We start from the raw sequence: 26,061 nt of genomic DNA on the forward strand, positions 1-26,061 counted from the left end.
ACTAACAGCAAATAGCAATAGATTATGCTAAGAGCGAAAAGCGACAGATTCTATTCACACCATGTAAAAATAGCAGTATTTTCTTTGCAATAGGTTAAGTGTAAATAGTAGATAGTCGATATTAAAAAGTTGTTGTACACTTTAAAAGGCATGCAATTATAACAGTGTAAATGATTATATTTATATTTTTAAATGGATGCGGCCTTATTGGGACAATAAAGCCCTACCTAACCTTACCCAATAGACCATTTCACAAGATGTAAACAACACTGGTCCAGAAGCACTTCCTGTTTCAGTTTTTTAACACTACATAAAAGCTGGGATAAAATACAACATTCAAAACTGAATCAAAAAGTTAAACAAACATCTTTAAGATGTTTTCTTTACATGTGAAATAAAGAAAACAGTTACAAACTGAAACAGGAAGTGTTTCTGGACCAGTGTTGTTTACATCTTGTGAAATGATCTATGGTATTATGAAACACACGTTAAGACACTTTTTTCCATATTTCAAATATTTCGTCAATTGTTATTGAAAATAAATGTCTTTCCGATCTGACATGTGATGGGAAAAGGGAGAGCAAGTTCGGAAAAAGGTAGATTCGAAAAAAAATTTCCGTAATTTTGTCTGACCAAATCAGACGTCAGTGGGCGGAGTTAATGTAAATAAATAGCCTCTGCCAGTAAATAGACACTCCATAATTTTCAAGATTATTTGATGAATATAGTTAAAAAGAAAAGCATATTTAAAATAGAAATCTTTACTGTCACTTTTGATCAATTTAAGCATATTACAATGATTTCTGAAGGATCACGTAACACTGAAGACTGAGCAATGATGCTGAAAATATCTGCCAAAGGAAAAATAAACGATTTTTTACACCACTGGCAAATATTATTCTTGTTCCAAGCACAAACTCACTTGTTTTTGATGAATGTTTCAGAAAACAAAGCTAAAATTCCGATGTTATTTCGCTTCAAGAAAAAGATCGCTGCTATGACCGCTTCACCCAACGGTTCTATGTATCACTCCGCAACACGGCAGTTTACACTTTGAAGCGTTGTTGCTGTTCACGGCCAGGGACTATTTTCTCTTGCGGAAGGAAGACTTTTAGTTATTTTATTTTACATAATGAAAGTTGCACTAATACATATTTTTTTACTTTATTATGTTTATGGTGTTGTAGTCCTAACCGTTTTATAAAAGCAGTAGCCTAAGGTACTCGAGGCAATTGCTGTATCGTGAGTAAGTAACGGCTGAAGGGGTTAACGTTACTCCGCTTCGCGTCGTGTCTAACAACGCCTTACTGATTCACGATACAGCACAGCCTCTCGATATTTAGATATTTGTACACGATATGGAAGCACAGATGAGTAAGAAAATCCCTTTTCCCCCTTCAGAATCACAGGGATGGAGAATCAGACCAGCTCACCTCACTGGCAGCAACGAAGAAAAAGATATCAGCCTGACTTTCAAACTACCGTTGCTTGTAACGTTAGTTTCGGCATGACCGAAGGAGGTGCAGCGGCCCAAAACGTGTGTGAAAGAGGCTGGTTTTCCAGAGTGGAAGTCTTCCAGCACATGGACACTCATGAAGGCTAATTAAAGCGCTGGAAGGAGTGCGTCTGTGACAACACAATGAGGAAATACTTTGGAGGGGGTGGGAGAGAAACACACTCGAGCCCCAGTCACAACAATACCCAGCTCTCCTTGCATCTACCATATGCTGTCATTTGTTCAGTCAAATCCCTTGAAAGTGACGGCGATTCCAGGCGGTTGGTGGCGTTTCCTCTGAGGCTTCGCCCCACAAGTCTGATCTAACGGTCCCCTGGGCCGTTCCCGCAAAGGTTTAGAGATGTCAGCTTTATGACGATCACATCACAGACCCAGCGAATATGCATAATCATAAGAGGGGATGTGTGCATGTGTCGCCCATGCGTCGTCCATGCAAACAAATAAATATTTCCTCATCATGCAATCAAATCACACTTTGCTGGTTTTGCATATGAAGAAGTCTACAGTACCGTTCAAAAGTTAATATAAGTTCAAAGTTAGAATAATTAGGATTTTTTAATGCTTTTGAAAGAAATCTCTTCTGCTCACCAAGGCTGCATTTATTTGATCAAAAATACAGTAAAAACAGTGATATTTTATTACTATTTAGAATAACTTTCTATATGAATATATTCCAAAATGTAATTTATTCCTGTGATTCCAGTCTTCAGTGTCACATGATCCTTCAGAAATCACTCTAATATGTTGATTTGCTACTCAAGAAACTATTTGTAAGTGAAAATAAGATATTTAAAAAAAACAATAAAAAAAACATTAAGTAATCTTCATAATTTTCTTGACCGTGTAAGTCTTAAAGGATTAGTTCACTTTTGAAAAAACTTTTGCTGATAATTTACTCACCCCCATGTCATCCAAGATGTCCATGTCTTTCTTTCCTCAGTCGAAAAGAAATTTAGGTTTTTGATGAAAACATTCCAGGATTTTTCTCCATATAATGGACTTCAATGGGAACCGGATGGTTCAAGTATCAAAAGACGGTTAATAACTGTTTCAGATGCAGCTTCAAATGTCTTTAAACGATATCAGACGATGAATAAGGGTCTTATCATGCGAAACGATCGGTTATTTCAAAACTTATTCCAAAAATGTAACTTTTCTAAGGACAAACGCTAGCCTTGCTCTATTCTGTGAGGAGCGTTTGCAACGTCACGTATTACGTAATTACGTTCAAAAGGTCACGGGCGACGTAGCCGAAAGTACAGAGTCAGTGTTTACAAGTTGAACGCATAGGTTGAACGTGCAAACTAACTCAAACACCGTTTACAAAAAAAGGAATTAAAAGGAAAAACAACGATGTCGGACGATTTTGATTCTGTACTTCCGGCTAGTTCGCCCGTGACCTTTTGAACGTAATTACGTAATACGTGACGTTGCAAACGCGCCTCACAGAATAGAGCAAGGCTAGCATTTGTCCTTAGAAAAGTTACATTTTTGGAATAAGTTTTGAAATAAGCGATCGTTTCGCATGATAAGACCCTTATTCATCGTCTGGTGTCGTTTAAAGACATTTGAAGCTGCATCTGAAACAGTTATTAACCGTCTTTTGATACTTGAACCATCCGGTTCCCATTGAAGTCCATTATATGGAGAAAAATCCTGGAATGTTTTCATCAAAAACCTAAATTTCTTTTCGACTGAGGAAAGAAAGACATGGACATCTTGGATGACACGGGGGTGAGTAAATTATCAGCAAAAGTTTTTTCAAAAGTGAACTAATCCTTTAATTGATTATGAATGAATCTATCGATCTGTAGGGGAAAAAGGAAAAAACCTGAAACTGTTGATTATTGTCAAGTTCACAAAATGTTCACTAAACGCAGTTATGTTTTCAACATCTCATCACTGGTAGACAAACAGCAGTTCATTTAACTCAAAATATTATATTTATATTTATGCATTTGATAGAAGCGACTTACATTGCATTCAATTTGATTAGTTCATGCATTCTCAAACCCATGGCCTTAGCATTCCTAGCGGCATGCTTTACTGTTTGAGCTACAGGAATGCTGGACTAAATAATATGGACTAAAGTGACTGAGTAATTTTATTCCATCCTCTGAATAACTAATCCGAGTGGCTAGTCGGCTTCAGCAGATCTGAACTCTACATGACACACGTTGCCTCAGCTGCATTTCAATTCAGGACATTTAATGGTCTCCTGGATGTCATACGAACCGAGAGACTTCGACATTTATTTGGGACTAACACACAAAGGAAAACCCTTGGAATTATGGGACATGAGTCTTTTTCGGGAAAGTCAAAAACATGCCGTGAAACCATAATGAGGACATCCCAAGCTTTACATCTAAAACTCAAAAGGCCATTTAAGATTTTTGCATTCATCCAAAGCAAAATCGCCAACAACAGTCGGTCTAGATTAGGAAGCAAGACAAGTGAATGCATCTTGAATTAAGAATCTATTGTTATTTTCAATGGAGACCAAGACAAAACTACCAAGCAAGTGATACACCGCTGGCAAAGTTTCCATAGAGAGACGAGCCAAGGCTGAACAGTCTTCTGTGGTCACGCCAAAACCAGAGATGAGCTAAACAGATCGTGTCAAGAGCAAGGCTTTCCCCCCAAATTCACTATACTGAGTGGACAAACTGCATGATGATTCTCTCTCACCCATATCATCATTGTTTATGTCCATGTCGCATTAATATTCATGCACGTCAACGTGCATCAAACCCCTTGTCTCCTCTACACAGATGTCTCTCATTTGGATGACACCTCGAGACACTGTCAATAATCAACAGCTGACGAGCGCGACAGACTCTCCTTGCCAAGCACTGATCTCTGAACAGCAGATCCAAATCCCAAACAAAGCCCCTGGTTTTGTGACAGATCTGGAGACAGATCTGCGAGACTTCAATTCCCCCGTCTCACATTCGCGTTCTCACAAGCCTCCGCCTCCGTCAAGTGCAGTTGTCAACACAAGGACACATGTTCTATGTTAAACCACTGTTTCACAGTGAGTCGAGGCCACCGGTGACAAAGGGATGGAGATGGGAATCTAAAGCAGACTTTGTAAGCGCTTTTGGGAAAGTCAAGCCCTGTAATCTCATTGCCTGATTTCATAGGGTTTAACCAGTCATTCCACTGAGAAAAGCGTCCGCTGTGTTAATCCTGGATTGGGGCGCCTGGTCATCAGTTCTGTGATGGGAAACGAAACAAGAAACGAGGCACACATTTAGAAACACGTTTGAGTCAATGGCGGGAAGACAGAAAAACTACACTGTAAAAATGAATATGAAGAGTTCAGATGCAAAAGCCTCTAAGTGCCATTTGAAATTTTCTTCTAGAATGATCATTTTTATCAAGCTTGTATATTTAAGTTCAGTGATTTCACTTAAATGGCAATGATAATTACCTATTAATTGTTATTTAAGTGAAATTACTTAACTTAAATATACAAGTTTGATAAAAATCATCATTAAAGAAGAAAATTTCAAATGGCATTTAGAGGCTTTTGCATCTGAACTCTTCATATGCTTTATCTAATCAATTAAAAACAGTATTATTAATTAAATTGAACAAATTAGAATTATTCCTTAAAAGTTAACCATCAACATCGGTCCATTTGATCTGATCAGAATCGGACGGGACAAAAATGCATTGGAAAACATTTGAGCAATAATTCAATAAAATCACATAGAGGTTTTACATTTAGCAAGATATGCACACTTGAAAAAAATATATATATTTGTTTAGTTTTCCATTTAAAATACATAAAAATCTTTAAGACAAGCGACACTATAAAATATTAAGACTTGTTTTCACAGAGTGCATCTTGAATTTATATAAGTGTATTTGGCCTTTTTTTTATCCCACTTGTTGTTGAACTTGTTTATACTTAAAACAAGGGGAACAGCTTCAAAACAGCTGGACAAAATACATTTACATTTATGCAGCAGACTTACACAAGAGGAGGAACAAAAGCAATTCATCAAAAACACTCTTATATCCAAACTATGAAAGCAACTCTTAATATTTTATTCAGTGTTGCTGCATGCAAAAGAAAAAAATAACTGTTGTTTCAAGGATTTTTACATTTTTTACAACAAATTCTACTAATGTAATTGTTTTGCCATGCATAATGGGAAGCACATGTAAGCTTCAGTTAATGCAGGTACTCGTTTAAATGAGCGTTCTGCTTAAGACAAGTTTGAAGTGGGATAAAAATTAAATTTGCCTGTGGACATTTCTATCATAGTGACTAATGTGTAGTTATAATCTGTGATTTTGTGGGGCACTGATTTCATGTTACAACCACACTCTAAAAAACGCTGGGTTGTTTTCACCCAATTTTGGGTAAAATACGGACAAACCCAAACGTTGGGTTAAAAATTTAATTAAAAAATTGTACCCAATGGCTGGGTTTGTCCATATTTTACCCAAAATTGGGTGAAAACAACCCAGCATTTTTTAGAGTGCACACTCTAAACAATGCTGGGTTGTTTTAACCCAAAATATGGACAAACCCAAATGTTGGGTTAAAATGTCATTTAAAATTAACACAACTTTCACTTAATTTCAACTGTACATTTAATGACATTTTAACCCAACATTTGGGTTTGTCCATATTTGACCAAACATTTGGGTTTGTCAATATTTGACCCAACATTTGGGTTTGTCCATATTTGACCCAACATTTGAGAGTTTAAGTCCATTTTTGACCCAAATTTGGGTTGAAAGAACCCATAATTTTTTGGAGTGCAGAAATAAAATGATATTATCCAGCAATTCTGACATGTAGATTAAGTTTTCATGCATAACAAGCTTCCTCAAATTTCTTTTCTTTAAAACTTTCAATGTATCCTCCCACGACTCTCCAAGACCAAAAAAACCCCCATCAGCCTGTGCACACACACACACACACACACACACACAAAAACCAACCTAAATATAAACGAAAGAAACAAAAACATATTAAACTCTCGTAATGAGAGAAGGTAAATGATGGAAACAGCTCTTTAGAATCACACACTTTGAACACTTCATACGGCAGCATCCACGTTTCGCCATTAGTGTTCAGGAGTAGAGGACTGACAGCTCATTTCACTGGAAGCTATGCTTTAACAATGTCAGTGATTAATACAGAAAGCCCATTCTCTGAAATGGCTCTTTAAATCTCAATTTCCTCTATAATATAACTTACTGCCAAGGATCATTATGAGTCATTTCGGAGCCACTCGAACCCGTTTGAAGTAAACATCATTAGGGAAACGTCTCCGTGAGTCTGATTACAGAACATCCTTCCATTAAAAGAAGGAGCAAGAACCTGCCCTAAGTGGAGATTTAGCTATGGACGTTGTCTTAGAAATTACAAAAAGCACAGTTACATAGTCGCAATAAAATAACTTGGATATATGAAAAATAGACACAAATTAGTGGGTTGCTGAAAGAAAAAGGTCTTTGAGTACTATTTTCTCTCTGCTGGAGGATCTTTCTGCTTTTGGTTAATGGAAAGCCATGATACTATAGCACACACACACACACACACGAGTCAACAATAGCAAACACACTCTATACTCTTTGAAGAACAGATTCTATAATAGAACCTTCAACGGTTCTGTCAAGCACGTCATAGATATAAAGGTTCCTTATTGGCATCCATAGATATACACTAGACCTCACCTTGGGGTTCTAAGCATGCGTCAAAACCGCCGCCATCTTTGAACAGGGGTCTTGTCATAGGAAGTAGCTAGGTATTGCTGCTATCTCTGCCTTTACGTCGAATTCATTGATGGTGGCGGACTTTTGTGCAGTGTATGATGTTCACGGATGAAATCTGAACTAGGAAGAATGTTTTTGAAAAAAAAAAAAAAAAAAAAAGTTTCTTTCTGGAATCAATGATAAATACATGTCTGACTGTTAGAACAAACCAAAAAAACAAGAAAAATCGCATTCATGATGATTTATTGTGATTTTATTTCCGTTAGACCTGTGTCTACTACATTGACACTGATGCATTAAAGTGGAGGGGCTCCCCTGTTTCAAGATGGCGGCTCTATTGACGCATTCGTTCCAATGAACTGCCGTAGCCAAGGTGACGTCTAGTGTATATGTCTATGATTGGCATCGAAGAATCCTTCCATAGCACAAAAAGTTTGTTTGTTTTTTTTTTGTTTTTTTTTATAGCAGAAATAGATTAGTAAATTGCAGGTATGATGTCAAATCCAAGAAGTCTAATTCGCCACTGGTTTTCCTACGGAGTTTTATAATACATACATTTCTTATAAGAGAAAAATTTGTGCTTTTGCTGTTGTCGGTCCTAGGTTGTGCAATAGCCTCCCTGTCTCCTTGTATCGCTATCCTCTTTATATGAGTTTAAAGTGAAAATTAATTTATTTTAGGTTTTCTTTTGCAGTCTGATCGATATTTCGTTTTTTTTTTTGTTGTTGTTTTTCTTAAATAATTGTTGGAGTTCTGTTATGTGAAGCACAGTGGTCAACTTCTGTTGTGTTTACTTGTGCTATATAAATGAATGAAATGAAATAAAGCGGTAAACATAACTTGGCTATACTTTGACATTTTGTTCTACAACGTAAACTGCACACACTCACTCGCCAAGCTGTCTTGGTAACACTTTATTTGAAGGGGTGTGGATAAGACTGACATGACACTGTCATGACATAACACCTGTCATGAACATAAAGAAATCTTTATGAATGTTTATGACTGTTGTCATTAAGTGTCATTCGGTAAATTGACACTTTTAATGCAAAGTTGACATTGTTTAAAATGTCTTTGTTATGACAACTTGACATTAACCAAGAAATCATAACCTGTCAACCTGACATCTTAATAACTAGTCCAACGTGTTCCACTTTACTTGAGGTAAGGGGAAATATTAATGACACTGTTGTTAAAGCATTTGACAGTGTAATAACCCTTAATGACATCTTTATAACTAGTACAATGTGTTTCACTTTACTTGAGGACAAGTAAAATATTCATGTCACAGTTATAATGGTGTCATGATGGCCAAAGTCAAAACCAACCACATATGACAGGATAATGTAATGTTAAATCAAAGCTAAATAACTTCTTTAAGTTTGATAATTAGACCTGTTATGACATATTTGTGACAGGTTATGATCAAGTTGTCATAACAAAGACATCTTAAACAATGTCAACTTTACATTACCGAATGACACTTAATGACAACAGTCATAAACTTTCATAAAGACTCCTTCATGTTCATGACAGATGTTATGTCGTGTTTATGACAGTGTCATGTCAGTCTTATGCACACCCCTTCAAATAAAGTGTTACCGCTGTCTTCTAGTTACTCATTAAAGCTTATCAACCTTCATAATATATTTCCAAGTCTCTTGTGATGGTACATCGACTTACAATAGGTTGAAAGACACGTCTGCCATAGCCTGAAGGGGTCTGTAGCGTTTTTAATCGTACTTTTAAACTTCGGGTTTCGGGTAGTAACCGGCGAACAAAGAGAACTACAAAATTCGACTGCTTTACAGCATATACGTCACTTCCACCACCACCCCCACTTCCTTAAAATCGGACGTGCGAGCCAACTGTTATAGTCATGGCCGAAGCAGCACAGAAAAACCAGAAAGCAAAGGTTTTATCCGAGCAAAGCAAACAGAGAAAAAGAGAAAGTGATCACGTTAAAGGCAGAACGAGGATCAACTTTGGGCCAGCGTTTTCTCGCTGGCGTGAGCAGGAGGAGGGGGGCCGACTGATGCGGACTTGGCTGTCATGCTTTTGGACTATTAGTAAGTGTATTACACTATCTATTATATTATACGATTATACATACTATCTCTTTGGTTTTTTGGGGGTTTTTTGTCTGCCTGACTATGTTATGTAAGCTATCTTATCCTCCGTTTACCTTCATGAATCAAGTAATGATAGTAGAGTAGCGAATTATCAATCTGTAGCTATAAACGATATTCTAGGTTTTGATGGTTAGCTCGTCTAACCATATCGCCTATATATATATATACATATACACACACACACTGGACTCCAAGAGGGAAGGAAGTCCTGTATACCTGCTTTTTCTACAAGTCCATGGATACTAGAAGGGATGTGTTCTTGATCCGGCTTTATCCTTTGAGCTGGAGGGGGTGAAGCCAGCCAAAGTCCACACTACACAAATTGAGACAACCAGATGACATCCCTGATCCTTCAATGAGATGAACCTGAAGCACACAGAACTTTGTTTCAGTGTCCTTTCTTACAGATATACAACACATTCAGGAAGGTCAAACTTTGATGTCAGATTTGTGAACGAATCCTCCTTTTGAGCTGGTTCTTTTAAATGATTCAGTTGAATTGATTTGCAAAGCACTCATAAGACACTCAACTAGGTAATCTGGAAGGTAAACATGTTGACAAGAATACATCTTATCTGAGAGCATGAAACTCACGGATGAACTAAGAAAATTTCATTTAAATTTCTAATTAATGAAATAATCAAGAAATATATACTGACATTTTAAAAAACTAAATTTAAATGCAGCACTACATTATATATATATATATATATATTAGTATTTTTTGTCTTATTTTCCAGTGTAAATATCTAAAGATTCTTAAATCAAGATACATTTAATAAGAAGCAAAATGCCTGAAGATATTCTGGCATATAGTCTTGTTTTCTGAATTTATTTTTTTATGAATTGAGTTTAAGCTTAACACAAGAACAAATATCTGCCAATGGAGTCAACAGGAAAGCAAGAGTTGTTTTTTCTGATGACACTGGCATATATTTGTTCTTGTTTTAAGCACAAACTTCAGTTTTTCATAAAACAACCCTTAATTATATTCTCAAGTCAATGCATCTTGATTCAAAAATATTAAGATATTTGTGCTGGAAAATAAAACATTTGACATGAATAGTCCAAATCTTAATATGAATCAGATCTCCTATAACTCAATTATAAACTTAATTTCAATCTGTGCCGTGTCTTCCCAAAATGCACTCATTTATAGGGTGAGCGTTTTTTATTCATTGCAATTATTGACTTTAATTCATGCTAATCATCACTTTACATTCTTACGTGTGCATAATTAATTTACTTATAATACTGCAGACATGGTGTTAAAGCAGCTGGTTAAAATCCAGCACTGTAAAGATTACTGACTACACTTTTAAAGTCTGTGGGAAATGTTCCTGGCCGCCTGGAGGCCGCTGTCCACACGTGGGCTTTGAGCGTGTTTTTCTGTACGTACTGCATCCAGTGCCTCTGTGTGTTGCACTACACGGTCCCAGTGCGCTGGTTTCCAAGCAACACATGTACACAGGGAGCGTCGTCCGTTGGCGTCTCTGAACTGTGTGGAAACTGTAGGAAGAAGAAGGGAGGGTGTCAGAAGCTCGAGTTTCAAAGAACACTCTTAGAAAAAAAGGTTCTATATAGAACCTTAAAAGGTTTTATCAGCGCTGCGTATTTGGAACCCCAAATGGTTCTATACAAAAGCCTTTTAAAGGCTTCAATAATAAGAACCCTAAACCAGGAAAAAGGTTCTATATGGAACCTTTTGGGTTCATTCATTATCATTTGTTTTGTCCTTTCAGGATTAAATATTTGACAAACATCTAAACCCTAAAATGTGTTTATGAATGCATGTGAATGATCACAAAATTCAAGATATGGGGGTTATTTTATTTATTTATGTTATTATTATTATTATTTTTATTTATTTTATTTATTTTTTTATATATGATATGGTGATGTCTTGTTATATTTGTATTATTTGAAAATTCAATAAAAAAAAGATATGGGGGTTAGAAAATGTATATATTTATATAATTTTAAGTGGTTAATATCACACGAAGAGTGCCATTTCAGTTTTTCTCCTCCAAAAATCAGCATGATTAAAAACTACGACATTACTACAGCAGTTTAATAAAAAATAATTTAATTACAACTACAAAATGTTGCAGAATAATGTAATATATGAATGAATAATAGCCTATAAAGAACCTTTATGACAAAAGGGTTCTTTCTTGTCATTATGAAAACCGAAATTTGCAGCTGGCCAACGCAAAAATGTTTTTTTACTCAGTATTTTTATCTTGTAATATCTAAAAAAATCAAGATGTATTTACTTAATGCAAAATTACTTAATGTACCCCTGTTGGCAATAATTGTATCCCTTAAAACTCACCAAAATTAAAAAAAATTTACACACCTTAAAATATCTTGAATGTAACTCGACACCCTTGTCTCATTTAGTATATGCGGTTGTATGAATATGCAAATGAGCCCCGCTTTCACTCACTCACTCAGCTCAGAGATCCACTGGTTGACGATCACATGTTGATCTGGGGTGCGTTTCCCGAAAGCATCGTTAGCCAACTATAGTCGCAAGTTTCGTCGTTATCAGCATAGTTCAACGAGTCGGTGTTTCCCGAAACCATCGATCCAACGCACATTCGCAAACAGCATCGCAAAGTTGTGTGGAGGCATCGTTTCTATATTGCATCACATTTGGACGTAATAAATCCTTATCTTGAGCAAAATAAGCAAGCTGACATTCAGTACAATACATACAAATGTAATTTACGTCTTTTAGATTTTCAAAAGATTGAACGTACCGTGTTTGAAGAGTGCGCATGTGCGAACCTGCTCTACTGTAAGAACGAGCCAAATATTGAGTCTGGTAATAAAGCAAAATAACTGAGAACAATTAGACATAGTCCTCAGATAACATGTCTGTAATTTATATTAAAAAAAAATCTAGCGTTAATTGGATCTCAAACAGTTTCATTAAAAATAGTTATTACTCACCACGTGCGAAACCAACGTAGTTGCAGAGACGATACTTTGCGACAGTGGGTTTCGGGAAACAGTCGTGACTAGCTAGTTGATTTCTCCAACGATGCATCGTACTATGGTAGTGAAGCAGTGAACTACGTCGTTGTACGGGAAACGCACCCGATTGGTTACAAGGTCGTTTGTGACGTCAGAAACACCAGCGATTTCAAAGCGTGCTTTTGATACTGTCTTCTGTTTAAGCAGAAAATACTAAGCAATGCTGTCGACTTATGAACTTACACATGCTTTGTCTTAAAGCATATTAAAAACACCTCATAGACACATAAACAACATTAAAAACTGGATTTTCACCACAGGGGGACTTTAAGATATTAAATGTTTAGTGAAAAAATATCAAAATGAAGTGCGTTTATGCTTGAAACAAGACAAAAATCTGCCATTGAGGCCAGAAAATATAATGTATTAAGATTGATTTTTTTTTTTTACCCCACTTAAAGATATTTTGTTTTAAGAAAAATGTTTTTTGTTGATTTTTAAGTGATTTTGCTTCTCAAGTACAGGATAAACTTTAATAAAAAGACCTTTTTAAGACCAAGAAATTGAAGGGAACACAACTTGTCAAATATGGTCTCTAAATGTAATGTCTGTAAAACTACAACAACAACAAAAAACTAACTTTTTTTTTTTTTGGGGAAACAGAACAAAAAAGGATTTATTACATTTTTTTTGCAATGCATGCAACATTTCAAGCATTTAAGACTTTCTGCTCTGATTTAAGAACTTTTTAAGGCCTTACTTTGAGTAGGAGACCCGCAGAAACCCTGAAGTAAATGTACCTTGATTTAAGAATGTTTAGATATTTCCAATGGAAAACTAATACTAAGTAAACACGACACATTTGCAGAGCCGCACCATAGAAGTCACTCACAAAACACTGCGCATGGTGTGTTTTCATTCAACTGATTTTCCTAAGCCATCTCTTTAGACTCAAGCAGACTGGAGCTGACAAGCTAGCGCCGTGTCAATCACACCAGAGGATGTTCTCTCGGCTTGTTTTCTTCCTGCTCTGATCCTCGGGGAGTTTGCACTAACCAGCATGGCCCTGGGCTTCCTTTCAGGGGCTGAGGGCCTGGAGTGCTGCTGCTGTTTTGCAACAGAGACCATACAAAACCATACAGAGCTGGACCGAATTACCAAGTCAACACTGAAGAGTGCTTCTGTTTGGAGTACAGCTCCAAATCTGGGATTCTGCGGCTCAATCCAATTAACCGCAGCATGACAAGCACTAATTTAAAAACAAATGCAAAACAGAGTGGAAAAGTAAAGAAAACATCCCGTTGAAAGAAATCTTGCTACTAATCGGGAGTTAACATTTAAGCAATATTCTGTGTTCACTTTTTAAAAAAAAAAACTTTTGCTGATAATTTACTCACCCCCATGTCATCAAAGATGTCCACGTCTTTCTTTCTTCAGTCGAAAAGAAATTAAGGTTTTTGATGAAAACATTCTAGGATTTTTTTCCATATAATGGACTTCAATGGGGTCCAAACGGTTCAAGGTCCAAATGAGAGTTTCAGTGCAGCTTCAAAGGGCTTTGAACGACACCAGACGATGAATAAGGGTCTTATCAAGTGAAACGAGCGTTCATTTAAAAAATAAATAAAAAAGATTACGTTTTATAAGCTCAAATGCTCACCTTGCTCTGTTCTGTGACGCGCGTTCGTGACTCTCCTGCTTGAACTTGATCATCAAAATGAACGGATCTTTTTTTCAAGTCGTTTAGTTTATTTCATTCATTGAATCAACCAAATGACTCGAAAAAAGATTTGTTCATTTTGATGATCGAGTTCAAACAGGAGAGTCACGAATGCGCATCGCAGAGCGCATTGCTATTGCTCGTTTCGCTAGATAAGACCCTTATTCATCGTCTGGTGTCGTTTAAAGCTGCACTGAAACTCTCATTTGGACCTTGAACCGTTTGGACCCCATTGAAGTCCATTATATGGAGAAAAATCCTGGAATGTTTTCATCAAAAACCTTAATTTCTATTCGACTGAAGAAAGAAAGACATGGACATCTTGGATGACATGGGGGCGAGTAAATTATCAGCAAAAGTTTTTTTTAAAGTGCTTAAAGTACTTCCCAAGTACTGTAAATGTATCTTAATGTGTAGATATTATTAATGAAAAACAAGACAAAAATACAAAAAGAAGTTTTTGCCACTGATTGTCTTTTAAGTTCTCCAAATGTGTTAGGAGTGTCTTATGTCAATCAACAGCACATCTCAGATGCTGAAGTATTTAACCCAGAATATTCCTCTAAAGCAGAGCTCAGCCCCCTTAAACAGTCATGTTAAGACATTGGCTGCAATGACAGGCTAAATCTCAGAAGACAGAGCAACACTCGGTGCTAATTAACCCATTAGACTCAAACATGTTTCCCAACATGCACTTGAGATCAGTTCCTATCAGAGTTTGCCAGCGGAGAGAGGCCCTTTGAAACGGAGCCTCTCAACTCTTCTGAAGAGCGTCCCAGACGGTTCCTTTGGTATTTTCTAATAAAAAAACATCAACGTTTCCTGTGCATGAACGTCAGTTTGTAAACCACCGGGTTCCCACTTCTTCCTGGTGGTCATTTAAATAAGAGGGCGACCTAAAAAAGAGCCGACGTGACTCATGGAGACGTGGGAGAGGAAAGCATGACTAAGATGACTGAACAACATCAACCACAGATGAAAGTGTCTCGGCTTTTTATCCGTTACCTCAAACAGACTCCAGTCTGGAACGGACCTCGCCAAACACCTCCAGAGTGAAAAGCCACAAACCACGCAGCAGATCTGAGCTTTAACAGCTTTCCTTAATTGCACTAACATGACAGAATGTGAGAAATAAGACAACAGAAATGCCATTAAAATAAGACTTAGTTCGGCCAAAAATCTTTCACTTACCCTCATGCTGGTCCAACGCATTTCTGAAGGATGTTCATGCTGCTCTTTTCCACGCAACAAAGAGTGATCGAGGGCTGTCAAGCTGCTAAAAGACAATAAAAAAAGGTCTGAACATGAAATCTGAAAGAGTTTCAGTGCAAAAAACAAACAAAAAAAGCCTTACATTTCAGTTTTCTTTTTAATTTGTATATGTTACATTTATTTGTAATTATTTTTGAGTTGGTTTATATTCTTCATGCCTACTACAGACTGTGATTCACTCTAAAAAAATGCTGGGTTGTTTCAAACAAAATTTAGGTCAAATATGGACAAACCCAAATGTTGGGTTAAAAATGTAATTAAAACAATGTACAGTTGAAAGTGAAAGTTTGAGAAAATTTTAAAATTACATTTTTAACCCAACATTTGGGTTTGTTCATATTTTACCCAAATTTGGGTTCAAACAACCCATCATTGTTTCGAGTGTATAAGATCATTAGGCGTCATATACTGACATATCCAATGCACATGATGGCACCAGAAGGCGCCTCCTAGTGGTCTAACCCTAACACTACCCCAGACCTAAACCTATAACTGAAGCATGTTATATAGACGCTAAAGAGTGCCATGTGCGTTGGATGTATATGCTTTGGCAAAAGCGTCACTATATGACACCCTAGGATGAGAATGTGTTGGATCATCACACTGTACAACATGTGTCTAATAAACTTGGGTATGTAGACTGTAACTAAGATGATGATACCTATTGATTCGTAGGCTACGACACAAGTTAATAAACTCTAAAAAAAAATGCTGGGTTTTTTCAACCCAAATTTGGGTCAAATGTGGTCAAATGTAATTAAAAAATGTACAGTTGAAAGTAAATTGTTAAATTAGATTTTTAACCCAACATTTGGGTTTGTCCATATTTTACCCAATTATGGGTTAAAACAATCCAGAACAGTTTAGAGTGTATAGAAGAATCAAATGTCAACATGTGCTAGTGGTAAACAAATAGAGAAAGATGAATCGCACTTTGGGAATTCGGCTTCTAATGTGCGTTGAAAAAAAAAGACGAGAATATGGTCATGGCGAGAGAAAAGAGGCCAACTTGTCAATGCCAATGAATGGAGCTTGAGGTAAGTAGTTTTAAGTTTTAGCGCTGTCTCGTTGATCAAAACACCGTTTTATACACTTTTTTGTCCTTTTTAGAGCTTATCAGGTGCTTATGGATAAGAACACGACACATATTTGTTTAAATATATTTTGAAGAACGTCGGTTCTGCAGTCAGTTGACACCGTTCTCATCCCAAGACGTCATATACTGACGCTTTTGCGAATGTGTAGACATCCAACACACATGGCGTCAATATGAGATGCAGATATATATGGGGCAGAAGGCGCCTCCTAGTGGTCTAACCCTAACACTACCCCAGACCTAAACCTATCATAACCAAAGCGTGTTATATTGATGCTAAAGGGTGTCATGAGCATTGGAAGTATATTGAAGAGTTCAGATGCAAAAGCCATTTTTCTTCTAAAATGATCATTTTTATCAAGCTTATATATTTAAGTTCAGTAATTTCACTTAAATGGCAATGAAGATTACCTATTAATTGTCATTTAAGTGAAATTACTGAACTTAAAAATACAAGCTTGATAAAAATGGTCATTTTAGATAACACAGTCTCATCCCAAAAAGTCATATAACTGACGTCTTGGGGCGTATTTTGACCATACGTCAATATCCGCCTTTTTAGGGCCCCCTTAAACGTCGGTAGATGGCGATCCCGGGCCGTCATACAACTGACGCTTTACCTTTAACGTCAGTTAGGTGACGGGTTAGGTTTAGGGTTAGGTTTAGGTATGGGGTAGAGTTAGGATCCCATAACCTCATCTACCGACGTTTAAGAGGGCCCTAAAAAGGCGAATATTGACGTATGGTCAAAAGACGTCCCAAAACGTCAGTTATATGACGTCTTGGGATGAGACCGGGTTGTTTTAGAAGAAAATTTCAAATGGCACTTAGAGGCTTTTGCATCTGAACTCTTCATATACACATTGGGAAAAGAGTCACTATATGACGGCTTGGGACGAGAATGCGTTGGTTGACAGGCTCTGATGACTTCTGTATTTTTCCCCCCATATATGGAAGTCAATGGGATCCAACAACTGTTGGTTACCCATATTCCTCAAAATAGAAGAAGAAAGTCTTACAGGTTTGGAACGACTTGAGGGCGAGTGAACGATGACAGCATTTTTGGGTGAACTATCCCTTTAAGAGCAAGGCATGGCCCTTTTTCCTGCAGATGCTCTAAAGATCCTGACGGTAGTTTTTTGTTTGTAAGACTATTCAGGTCAGTCTTGCCACGGGCGCCCCCCTTGGGCCTCACTAAACTGTGCTACATCAGGTGGCTTGGTGCAGCCTTTTTTTTTTTTTTTTTTGTGGTGGAAGTACCTGTTCTGAACATGCCAGTTTCTATAAATGTTTGTAAGAGAAAAAAAACCTGACAGGTAAAAAGGGCTTTTGATGGGATAAGGAGGACAGTGAGAAAGGGAGGCAGGCGTGTGTGTGTGTGTGTGTGTGTGAACTGTGGTGCCAGGCCCCTGGTCACAATCGCACAGATTTGCATTCCACTCTAACAGGATATTGCCCAAAGTCCCCCTGAGGAGCTTAGTCGTCGAGTTGGACCTTAACTCCCAGTGTGCACCACATCTCTCTCTCACACACACACACACACGAATAGACACTTTTTCTCTCTCTCCCTCCCTTTTCTTTCTCTCACAGCTTAATCCCCTCTGTCTCCTTTCTTTCTTTTAGTTCTTTCAGTTTAACTCACACTCTTCATCATCTCAGCTGCTCAGCCCTCCACTCGTCTTCTCGTGGTCCCCTCAAACATTTAATTAGCTTATTGGCATACATCACTTCTCTTACTTGCGTTTACCTTCATTTTAAATCAGACACACAGAAAAGTAGACTGCGGTTGCAAAAAATATAGTTTGTTTATATTCTTCAAATGGTTACTTGTGTAATGAAAAATGCTATACACTTGCTTTCAACTAAATTTGCATTTCCTGAAGGAAACAACAGAGAAAATAAATGCACAGGTGTGGCATTAACTAACACAAGGCTTTGAGCATTAAGCTTTAGCAACAGAAATATGGGATATTATGGCATGCACTTTTTCTTTTCAATCAATGATTCATCCCAAATATTTGTAATAAATTCACAATTTTAATTTATACCATCTATTAGTCAACATTCACCTGTGTGTTGCATATGAATGCAACACCCATTTCAAGCGCACCTACAGTACAGTTTTAGGTGAGATTACCAAAAGCAGACAGCACAGATTGAGTTAGAATCATGTTTAGCAGCTTTTAATAGCACAATAATGTAATACTAAAAAGGTTTAAAACCCATTTAACCATGAAATAACAATACAGCGCTACCTCGTATAAAACACTCAGTGAAGAGAATTCACAGAATTGTTGTGTACTCAATTATTTTGATGAGAGATTGTCTAGTTTAACCAATATTTAAAGTTTAATCGGTAACACTTTACAATAAGGTTCATTACAGTGTTGTAGTCGAGACCACCTCACTCGAGTCCGAGTCGAGACCGAGTCCATAGAGAGTCGAGTCCGAAAGCAGAGACGGTCGAGTCCGAGTCAAGACCGAGACCAGTGAGGGTTGATTACCTAATTTACTTTTATTTACTTAGAGAAATCCTTTTTTTTTTTTTTACTGAATTTACTTAGAGTTTAAAAAATATGATCAGTTTAGGGTAAAAAGGCCACATAGTAGGTGGTGTTAAAAGTAATTTTATTACAATTTGTCATGCGCAGTTGCGCACTAGAAAATCACCAATCACTGGATGTGTCGATCAATTTAAAGAAATATTTTATTAACATACATTAATAATCATGAAAAATATTTTGAATTGAACTCGAGTGGACTCGGGAATAATTCTGAGTCCTAAAAAAAAAAAAATGTTCGAGTACGAGTCAATTCCGAGTCCAAATGGACACGAGTCCATGACAAGACCAACACCATTAAAATATGGTCTCGAGACCGAGTCCGAGACGAGTCCAAGTCTCGAGTACTACAACACTGGTTCATTAGTTAACATTAGTAAATGCATTAACTAACATGAACTAACGATGAGCAATGCATTACCGTGTTTGTTAATCTTTGTTAATGTTAGTTAATATAAATACAGCTGTTCATGTTAGTTCACTGTGTGTTAACTAATACAGCCTTTGATTTTTAATAACGTATTAGTAAATGTTGGAATTAATATTAACCAAGATTAATAAATACTGAAGAAGTATTGTTCATTCTTATGTTAACTAATGTTAACTAATGAACCTTATTGTAAAGTGTTACCGTTTAATCTTATAGTGTACAGAAATGATGATAATAAAAAGTCAACATTTGTCAAACCCAACGGTAGTAAACGAAGAAAAGCAATATACATTCAGCCTTCCGTCATGAAGGAACTGTGATTCAGAGGCTGCAGTCGATGTTTTTACGAGTTTTAATTCTATATACCGCCTTCCCTGCCACAAAACCAGCCCCCATACAGCTAGTTGAGAAACAAAAACTCTCTGTCCTATTCTCACACACACACACTAATGCACAACCTCACTCTGTCTTTGTCTAAAACACAGAGCATCTGGTCTTGGGTAGGGCAGCATATGTTTTAATTTTGATTGACTCACCTGTCACCTATACTGCCCTCCTCATTGTTACCCCCTCAAACACACACACACATCCCCCCTTTTTTGCTCCCCGTAAAATACCTCTCCATTCCCCCCCTCCATCCTGCCAAACGCAGGCCATTAACCATTTCCTACGAGCTGCTGGTAAAAGGAAGGAAACAGCATGCCAGGCTTTCACACAACACGCGGCGCTAGGAAAGTTGCGCGCCCTTGAAGTCCAGCGAGCCGGGGTAAAAGTCATGCTAATTGACGGGCGAGCTTAATTCAAATGAGCCCGTAACTAAAATCGGACTAGAAAGAGCGGGGCGACCTGCGATAGGGCGAAACTTTCTAAACCTTTCAATCGGCCCGCCGTCGAACCACTTTGATGTGCTTTTCATCAGTTTCCTCTCCGCGTATAAAAAAGGCATTTCAAGTACAAAGGCTCGTGAGCACATTTGTAATTTGTCTCCTCTTTCGAGAACAAATGGATGTGGCAAAAACCATTTTGCCTTGTTCTGGAAAAAAGACTGAATGAAAGCGCATATGAAAGGTGCGAGGCAGGAGAGAGCGGACAGAGGGGGGGGGCATGATCTCAGCCTGATTTTTCACTCAAGTCAAACCCTATTTCACATCAGGCTGTTGTAACACCTCGTCCGTGAGCCCTTCGAGAGAGACGGACATAAATGAGGAGGGTAGAGAGGTGAAAAAACAGGGGGTGATCGAGAATAAAGGTCCAAATCCTTGACTGTGAAAACTGTGGCACCGGGGAAGTGTATGAACGCCTTGTTTGGCTAATAACCTGGAGTCTTGTAAAATGTGAACGAGGGAGTCCTCGGAGCTTATAATTTCACACCCGTGAGGCAGGGGAGATGAGTGCGAATTGAACGAGGACGGATCCACGCTGACTCCTGGAATAAAAATGAGGACCGGATCAGTCATCAAAACCCGTACTGGGAGTCACAGTTACTTACCGTAAACCATGCGGTAATTTCATTCAGATACAACCACTGTGACGAGCTTATTACACGTAGGATCTGTGTCACGATTGATCAACTTTTCAATGTCATTCTGATCCAAGCATATTAAAGGAGTAGTTCACTTTTAAAAAAAACTTTTGCTGATAATTTACTCACCCCCATGTCATCCAAGATGTCCATGTCTTTCTTTCTTCGGTCGAAAAGAAATTAAAGGGTACATTTAAATCATGCGGTTGTGGTCTATATAAAACATAACTGCAATGCTTGGGTCTGAATTCCTCATTATTATAGCTTCACAAGCCCCTTTTCTGATGTGCCTCTTTGAGCGACCCGTTTCAAAGCGGCCCCTTTAAATAAAAAGGAGATGCGTCATAGTCGAGTTCACGGTCAGTTCAACTCCCCGCGTTCGGCCATTATTGTAGTTTGATTAGAGATATACGATTATATACGATACCTTCAAAGAACATTTTTATTCATGCGTTAATAAAATGTCAACAACAGAAGACTTGTCCATCAAGCCTTACATATTCGAGCCAGAGCGAGCGAGTCGATAAAGACGACGACGAACCTGCAGAACAACCTATTGGTATGTGAGTTAACAACACTCTCACACGACCAATTCGTACGAATTCGACGCATGATTAAAAAGTGTCTAATTCGTACTAATTCGTACGACCTCACTCGTACTAATTCGTACGATTTGTCTAAACCCACGTGATGGTTAGGTTTAGGGGCGGGGTAAGGGGTAGGTCATTCGTACGAATTCATACGAATGGGCTAATTCGTAAAATATGTACGATTTAGCAAAATCGTATTAATTCGTACGAGTGAGGTCGTATGAATTGTTACGAATTAGCCACTTTTTAATCATTCGTCGAATTCGTACGACTTGGTCGTGAGATCGGGTTGGAGTTAACGTTAACTATGTTGTGTTATTAGTGGAAGTCGACTATTTCTCTTGTTAAAACAAGCACACTGACAAGATAAATGACTACGGTCTAATCTTACCACAAACAATCTGTATTGATAATATGAAAACACAGCAGCTAAATGACCATTGATGAAACTCAAGAACAATAACACTGCAGACGTGTAACGTTACTTCAAAACAAAAACAAAGAAAGACAAAGGTACTGCTAAACCATGACCACCATGTGCTTTAAGAAAGTGAAGTACTTTATTTTTATTAACGATATTTACAGCTTATCGAAATGCTCTGTTCGTCGTCTCCAAAGAAAGTCAATCGGCAAACCCTTTTCTATAACGTTACTGGCGGAGGTTGTTGAAGTGGGAATCCTTGAAGTGCTTCAGGTCACTACATCCAACAACCAAACATTTTGACTTGCCCTCTCGTAACTTCTGCATCATTGAGCTCGGACTACAAAATCGGAGCGAGAAATAATAATGGCGGATTGCTCGAAGTGTTGGACCGGTAGTCAATGTCCTCATTTGTCAGTTCAGCTACAAATACGGTGACGTTGTAGTTCAAAAAACGTCATAGAAAACAGAAAAATCTGAACAGGTTGAAAAATATGACCAAAACAGAATATAAAGATATAAACGAAGCACCTGAAGAGAATAATTTTATCTTTTCTGTACTTATAAACACTCCAAATATACAACAAGATCCATTTAAGGGCTAAAAAAAAAGTGGATTTTGCATGATACGTCCCCTTTAAGGTTTTTGATGAAAACATTCCAGGATTTTTCTCCACATAATGGGGTCCAAACGGTTCAAGGTCCAAAACATTGGTAAAACTATACCTGTATGAATATTTTAAATTCACATCAGTAAAATAAATATCTAAAGACTTAGATATAGCAATGGATAAAAGTTGGGGCTAATGCGTTTACTTGAACCTACTACAGATATATCAATCCCACATCTGAAACTCTACATTTATACTTAAACATTTTCAACACTTTCGGCTACCAATTATGGTTCGGATATTATCAGCTCAAAAAGCATATAAAATCAGCACAAAATGCAGATCATGTCAATGTCCAATACATTTCTAAGAACTGTTTGCCAGGTTTATCGTTCATCTTTAAAGCTGAAGTGTGCAATTTCATCAGTGTTTCCCAGATTTATATGCTGAAACAACTATAAACAAGTAGCAACAATTGACTCAACCAATAGCGCGCGACTATCTGTCTGTCTGTCCAATGACGTATTTGGGGGAAACCTGTATGAAAACAGGCATTATCTTTGGAATTACAATAGGTGACAAAAAGTAAAAAAGGAGCCATATAAGCATGCGAGTTGCTGAGGTAGCTTTAACGATCATCATCTCCCTAATGATTAAAAGAAGGCTTGCCATCAATATCTAAATCTGCATTTATGAACCATATCTCCCCCAAAAGAAAACTTCAATATCTTTTTGATCTTGCTGCGTTTTAATTGTGCCCCTGTATAAAAGGTATAAACAGACAGCTTTCGCTCTACACGTTAATGGGTATTTGCAGGATAGAGAGGGGTGTGTGTGTGTGTGTGTGTGTATGTGTGTGTGCTCCTCACCGCGGCAACCAGTGCTCTCAGAGGAGAACACTGCTGTAATTATAAAAGGAACAAAGCACTGGAGACTAAAAACACATGAAAGGAAAAGAAAACATACAAGCCAATCAAGGCTCTCACAAACACGCTCTCTCATGCACAAACTGACACACACATATTCACTAGCTCTTGCTTTGTCCGGCAAAGTTGCATTACAAGGTTGTAATGAAGCTTTATCACTCACAAAATGGCATGCAGAACAAATACATATCTATATTTAAAGTACATTAGAACAGATCCGTAATTGATTGATCTAGTACACGCATCACGCAAGAACCGATCAGACAGCCTCTTAAACTGTCTTCTCCCAGAGGAAACGATAAAACCCTAAAAGCAGGAAGGAAGTCATGAAAAGAACAGGTCTGGATGAGGTGGGGTCACTATGACACACTCACACACACTGGTTTTAGTCAGAGATTCAATGAACAACTACCTGGGTGTTTTCAACCACATTATTTGCCCATATTAAAGACAGAGTTCTTGCAAAAAATTACAATTTTGCTATTCTTCACTTACGGTCCAGTCCGTCCGAACCCGTTTGACTTTATTTCTACTGTGAAGCAAAAAAAATGTTTTCCAAAATATCTTCTTTTATGATGAATGATGGCAGAATTTACATGTTTGAGTGAACTTTTGAAGTTTAACACAATTGATAAACTTTTTAGTGTATTTATGATCCTAAAATGTTGAGATCTTTATTACTATTTTAGGCTCACAAGAGTAAAATGCCTTACTTTTTTTTTTTTTTTTTTTTTACAGATAAAAAGGGGGGGCATTTTTTCCATGCACCATTGTAAACATAGCGATATCACACATCGGGGCTAACAGCAATGTTTTGTGTCTTTACCAGCTATGTTATGACTCCCTTGATGTTTTACAAGTGACATTTGGGTGTTGTGTGTTTGTGGGGGTTTCTGGAACGTTATATTCAAAGAACACTAAAACCGTTTTAAGAGTGCAAGATGCAGGCTGTACGGGGAAAACAGGCTTTTGACTTGACTTCATGGTTTGGCATTGGCCAGATCGTCCCTGCGCCACCACGGTTAAACGATAAAATCCTCGAAAGAGAGAAAAACAAACCGTTCGCTAACCTTTCATGTACAGAGATGCACCCAGCTTCGTCTTCACAACACGTCATCTGTCAGTCAGCCTCGTACGGCAGAGCGGCACAAAGAAAACTCAATCAGCCGCGGGAGCCTCTTTTTGTCTGCCAATTCTGGAACTTTCATGCTCCTTATTTGTCAGGTCAAAGGTTAAATTGCTGACCCTCCCTCTCACCCCCCACCCCACTCTCCGCAGCAAAAGCTCTATCTACAGAATCCCCATATTTACATGGATTAGACTTCTTTCACGCTGAAGAAAGAAATCTGGTTCATAGTCAAAGCGGCCCACATCGCCGGAGTGGCCACGTTATTCACAGCCGGACAATGACCATATTGTGGGGATCTGAAAGAGGAGGGGGTGCCCCGCTTTTGGCCCGAGCTGGAGCGGAGAAGCCGCCCCCCTCCAACCCCCTTCCCTTTTTCGTCCACGGCAAAGTCCTGCGCTTGTGCCACTAGGCTCACAGGGGCAAAACCCCATCCGCTCTCCTGACAAGAGCAAACAAAGCCTGCCCACTGTGAACTAGATGAAGATGTCAAAAGCTTTTAGGCTGGTGGGTGGAAGGGGGGGGGGGTGGCTGGTAAGACAAGGTTTAAACCAACAAAACCAGAGAAAAAGGCCCTTTTCACTCCCATGGATAAATCCCACTAAGTCTACGTTTCCACATCAGCTTTACTTTCCCCCGACAACAATCCAGCGACTCAATAAAATGATCAAGAACAAATAAGCAAAGCCTTCGAGAGGACGGGGCCACCGGTTTAGCAAATAGACCATGCCGAGCTAATCAGAGGAGAACAGAGGAGCTGATACCATATAGACATTTGGGAAATTTACACAACATTAGCCTTCTCGTGTAATCCCCGATGACGTCCTGAGCTGAAACTTCAGCCCGATCTCTAGGGTTGGGTATCGAGAATCGAGTATCGATTGGCATCGGGACTAACTTTTTGTTCAAAAGTTAAAATTTCGATTCCTAGTTTCGATATTCACAGTCCGCCGAGCGGAAGAAGAAACCGCTGAGCGACACCAACGAAGAAGTGTTGGCATAACCGCGCGATTCGAACATGAGTAGCTTACGTCGGCGGTCCAAAGTGTGGCTTCATTTTTCTAAAAATAACGAAATCTCGGCAAAATGCAAAATTTGTGACTAAAGGAGTATTTCCATCAGAAAGGATTATTTCCTTCAGAAAGACCGTTGGTTAGCAAGGTTAGCTAAACTTTTTTGACCCCGCCTCTTAAAAGAATCGGAATCGAGAATCGTCAGGAACCGGAATCGAAACAAGGAATCGGAATCAGAATCGTTCAAATTCAAACGATACCCAACCCTACCGATCTCATCCCAAGATCCTACCCCAGACCTAAACCTACCCACGTCATCTAACTGACGCTAAAGGGTACCCTAAAACGTTGGATGTTGACGTATGGTCAAAAGCGTCAGTTAGATGACGTCTTGGGATGAGAAA

General features: G+C 38.1%; 1 protein-coding gene across 12 annotated transcripts in view; it reads right to left on the reverse strand.

Moving 5' to 3' along the window:
* Positions 1-26,061, reverse strand: part of LOC120489059 (uncharacterized) — a 57,142-nt gene that overhangs the window by 23,139 nt on the left and 7,942 nt on the right. For 2 of the 12 annotated variants that reach the window (XR_016146563.1, XR_016146569.1), the window contains exons 1-6: positions 20,766-24,213; positions 15,281-15,365; positions 15,095-15,198; positions 10,787-10,896; positions 9,604-9,753; positions 4,648-4,732 (exon numbers count right to left, since the gene is read on the reverse strand). Coding sequence is in view for 1 of the 12 variants with exons in the window: in XM_089119886.1 (XP_088976012.1) it covers positions 10,813-10,896; positions 15,281-15,365; positions 20,766-20,905 (309 nt within the window). In the remaining 11 variants the exon portion in view is untranslated. Of the gene's footprint in view, positions 1-4,647; positions 4,733-9,603; positions 9,754-10,562; positions 10,897-14,450; positions 14,986-15,094; positions 15,199-15,280; positions 15,366-20,765; positions 24,235-26,061 lie in introns of those variants that run through there. The other 10 variants (XR_016146567.1, XR_016146568.1, XR_016146566.1 and 7 more) reach the window with 8 other exon arrangements.

Source organism: Pimephales promelas, chromosome 14 (assembly GCF_988280905.1).
Source record: "Pimephales promelas chromosome 14, fPimPro1.hap1.1, whole genome shotgun sequence".
Taxonomy (NCBI): Eukaryota; Metazoa; Chordata; class Actinopteri; order Cypriniformes; family Leuciscidae; genus Pimephales; species Pimephales promelas.